The following is a 4,585-nucleotide window of genomic DNA, read 5'->3' on the forward strand; positions in this document are numbered from 1 at the left end:
CGCTCTACCTTCTTAATGTTTTTCTTCCGTTTAGCCTCCTGCATCTGAGCTTTTCTTTTCTTCTTTTCCGCCTACATGCAAAAGAGTTTGCAATGAATATAAAATTATCTTAGGTGAGAAACCATTCTCACAATGATTTTTATCAAAAGGATATTTGATTGTTATAGAACTCCAAATTTTCTATAAAGGCATATTTGGATCAATACCACAGAAACTTTTTGTTTTAAACAAAAAATAGCACAGGTATTATGTTCAGTTATAAGAAAATTACTCCAGCCTCCCTAATACATAGCTAAAATAACAAGTAGAAACTGACAGATAAATGTTCATAACCAATTCAATTTAGCCTCAGCAAATTGTGTAGTTGAATAACACAAACCGTCTTGCTTGAATCAAAACTTGACAGCCAATTATTCACTACAGGACATCAGTACATGAACCACATACAGATATGATCTATTAAACATACATAGCGGTCAATTACCATAAATCACAGACTCTGACTCTGACACGGACACCTACTACGACACAGACACATCAACACTACTAATGTCAAAAACATCGGACACTGACACCAATCTATAACAGATCTAAATTGAGAATCAATATATATATATGCACATTTAAATTGAGCAATTTGTTTCATTACAAAAAATATAAAACAAGATTTGATAGTTTTTCCCTTTCATTTATTCATCTACTACCGAAAAGCTAAACATGATGTAGTTAAATTTAATGTCTTTAACCCTATCATTGCTTCGACACATCTTTCGCCCCGGTAAATATGTTTGAGATGTGTTCAAGGAGTGTCTGAGATGGGTCGAAGAAAAGAAAAAAATTTGGGACACTTGTGTGAAGTGTACATAAGGGTGTTGAGCACTGACGCGTATCGGACACGGCGACATACCTAATTCTAGAGGTGTTTGTGCTTGCTTCACAGTTAACATTCCCTCAGCTAACACATTTGAATTTCTATGTTGTAGTCATTATGGCTATAAGCATGAATATGGAATAAACTTGCCACAAACAAAGATAGTTGCATTTAAAGCTTGGCCCATCTCCTTTGGCTAATATAGTTATTTTTATTTTTCAGAAGTGGTGTTTATGAAGGTTACAAAAGTACATGATAACAAGCAATCCTCAGAACAAGCAAATTTTTGCTTAGGAAATGTCCTGCCAATGGAAAAAAAATGGAGGTAGAAGCTTTCATTGTGAAGGACTACACAACCTTTATCTATCGTTCAAAATGATATGCTTTTGTTTTGGCTACAAGTTTAGTGACAATATCAGCAAAGCAAACATGAGGCAGAAGTTCATGTTAAGAGGGATCATCTAGATAGCCAAAATAAGTTTATGTTCAAAATATTATTATTATACATCTAAAAAGCAAAGTGTAAATGGCTAAATGTTGAAAAAGTGAATGAAAAAACAACATAGGAACTCTCACTGCTAACTTCAAAATATTCCAGAAAAGATGATATATTTCCTTGTGGACAATATTCACAAAGTTCTAACACATTCTCTTATAAGAGTAAGACTGAATCTCAATCATGCAATATTTTTGCCAACCAATCAAATGATCTTCTTGAACAATAGATAAGATGACTCTCATAACATGAAATTAAGTCAGACTAACTATTCACTTTTAAACTGTCAAACATTTCACACGCAATCAACAAGCAGAAGTCAATCTCCTCTCCTGTCATATTCCCAAATCATTTTTCCATCCCTTTTTACAAACATTATTATTACTACATTTACAGAAAAAGTATTTTGTTTAAACATAAACACAAAAGTCATCCATCCAGTTCTCATAAACACTCCAAGATTCATTCATTTCCAATTAATAGGTAAAGGGAGAGCGCACCAGTATAAAGGCATAGCGCTGCTTCATGCGTTTCTTCTCATTCCTCCTCTTGATGCTCCCTTCATTAGGCTTATTTGGAAGTATGGTTTCACCAGTTGTGTGTTGAACCCAAGCATATGGCCCTGAAAAATGTCAAAATTTCATAGTTTGAAATCAAATTCAAAAAACGTGAAAAGTAAAAAAGAAAAAAGAAAAAAAAACGCACCAGAGGGTCTCAAGCTGGCACGTTTTCGACGGGGTTTATCAGAGGGCCGTCTCTTGGGAAAACGAGTGTCTGTCAAGCTGTGAAAGTGATTCAAAAAGGGAAGAAACAACTGGGGCGGTTTGCAGGAAGATGGCAAAGAAGTATGAAACGGCACTGTCAAAGGACCGGTGGAGATTTGTGATGTTACATTCCTTGATGATGAGAGTGAGAGAGGGCGTAAAATGCTCCTCAGTGCTCCTACTCCGAATCTCATTTCTCTTAGCACTAACTAGAATTGATTGTTTCTTGTACACTGCTACAGCACGAATATACGTTTGCTCTGAAAAATTTCAAACACAATCTATTAATTGGAAACCAGGAATACAAGAAAGTGAGCTTTTGAGCTATCATAATATGCAGTTGTGATCCTTGATGCAGCTAAACTAAGAACCTAGGCTGGAAATTTCACAGGCAACAATATAGACTAAATACCCAAATTGTTCCTGAAAATTGTAGGGTTGTATCACATTATCTGTATTCCAAAATGATCCCTAAAATTACAAAATTTTAATGATAATTATAATATCCGTCCCTTTGTTGATTCTTTTGCGCTGAATCGAGTAATCGCGTTTGCATATCGCGATGGAATCGCATTTTCGCGAACGCTAGAGGAGAGGGGAAGGAAAATCTGAAACAGAATAAAGAAAGGAAAACGTGGAAGAGCTTCTCACTGTTTATGGCGGCGGGCGAGGACGAACTCCGGCAGCGTTATCGGCAGTTGGGTTCAGTGATGGGACTGTTACTTGTTTGTTCTGATACAACAAGGGCAACGTGGCACCAAAGCCTGCAAATTTTTTTTTTTTTTTTTAAGTTTAGATGCTGTTTTTGTTTTCAGACAATGATGATGGGCCTGTTCAAAAGGATGTGGACTCATTGGGCTTGGTATTACCATAATCGAAAATTGAAAGTTGGGTTTTGTACCAGGACCCCCCAATTTTACCTGCCACCCCCCCAGTATTTTTTAAAGACTAATATACCCTCTGTAAAATAGTACAACATAATTCCAAAAATTACCATTCTGATTTCACACCCCACCACTTTTGAAAATTTAGAAAAAAAATGTTGGATTCGAAAGTTTAAAAGTTTCGAAATGAATTTTAGTAAGTTACTCGAAACTTTTGTTATTTTAAAACCTTCGAAATACAATTTCTTTCAAAAAAATTCAAATTTTAGAAACTTTGGATAAACACCAAATTTTCGAAATGGACAGTATTCGAATATTTGCTTGCATTTGAAAGTTTCGAAATACACTAATGCTTCGAACATTTGGCATTTCACGAAACTTTCGAAATGGAGTTTCGAATTATTCAAAATTTCGAAATGCAATTTGGTCTTCGAAAGTTTGGATTTTCACAAAAGTTTTGAATGTTTTATTCGAATGTTTAAGATTTTCGAAAATCAGATTTCGAACTTTTTCAATAAGTCAAAGTTTCGAAATGTATTTTAATTTTTTTTTAAATTCAATATTTAGAATATTATTTTTAATTAAATTTGTTACTAATTTTGAAATTAGGTATGAGTAGAGTTGATGTTTCTGCTTCAAAAAATGTTATAGATTCTACATAAAAATTCACCACTGATAAAGTATTATTATAACTACTGATGATTCATCACCAATTAAATTTTTCTTATAGCTATATATTTAATGTTTTATTTGAAACGTATTTTGTAGGTATTTTCTTCTCGAGAATGTAACACCCTTTTTTTTAATTAATTAATTTAAAATCATTAGTTTTGTTTATCCTTTTATTAATTTAGTGTGACGATAGTAAGATAATTATTCTTTGAATGTTTAATTATTTGATAAAGTATTTTCATATAAAATAATTTATTATTGGGATTTTTATTATTGACTAATTAAAACTCGTAGAAATATTTGTCTTAGAGTGAACAATGACCAAGCCAATTTTGACTAAGTCAAGTTAGTCACTCACACTACTATTTTTATAATTATATTTTATAAAATTTAATTTATATTGTGTCCATTCAAATGTGTAACTAGTAAGAATAAATACATGAATGCCAATTAATTCTTAACGGTTGGTCATTGAATGGCATTATTCCAATTTAATTCCTTATTCATGTGTGCAATTAAACTCAATGAAGAGAATTATTCATTCTCTCTGATCAGCTTTATGCCTCCTTTATTAGTCACATACACCTCTCCTTCTTAGGACACGATTAAACTTACAGTAGAGGAAAATAAGTCATAATCACTCACACGCATTACCAACACTACATTTATCTCAAATATTTTCTAAGCCACTCAAACAACCATCCTTACATTCCCTATCTTTTTGATCGAAGCTATAAACTTTTATTCATCTTGGTGAGATTTTCGAGGGCTATATAGTGGTACGTGGAAGGAAAGCGTCCAAGGTAAGGGTTTTTCCCCGTGCAGAGTTAGGTTATGTAACACCCCAAAATTTTCATATATATTATATCTGTATCTTTTTAGCAATTGCTATTATTAA

The 4,585-nt window shown here is 33.1% G+C and overlaps 1 protein-coding gene across 1 annotated transcript in view; it reads right to left on the minus strand.

Moving 5' to 3' along the window:
- LOC101498938 (uncharacterized) overlaps positions 1-2,918 on the minus strand; it is a 3,318-nt gene extending 400 nt beyond the window's left edge. Inside the window, 4 exon segments of the mRNA XM_012712347.3 lie at positions 1-71; positions 1,868-1,989; positions 2,073-2,391; positions 2,783-2,918. Of these exon segments, the coding sequence (XP_012567801.2) occupies positions 1-71; positions 1,868-1,989; positions 2,073-2,325 (446 nt within the window). The 5' untranslated portion in view covers positions 2,326-2,391; positions 2,783-2,918.
- Positions 2,919-4,585: the final 1,667 nt, after the last annotated feature.

The sequence above is a fragment of the Cicer arietinum genome, chromosome 3, assembly GCF_000331145.2.
Source record: "Cicer arietinum cultivar CDC Frontier isolate Library 1 chromosome 3, Cicar.CDCFrontier_v2.0, whole genome shotgun sequence".
In the NCBI taxonomy this organism is placed as follows: Eukaryota; Viridiplantae; Streptophyta; class Magnoliopsida; order Fabales; family Fabaceae; genus Cicer; species Cicer arietinum.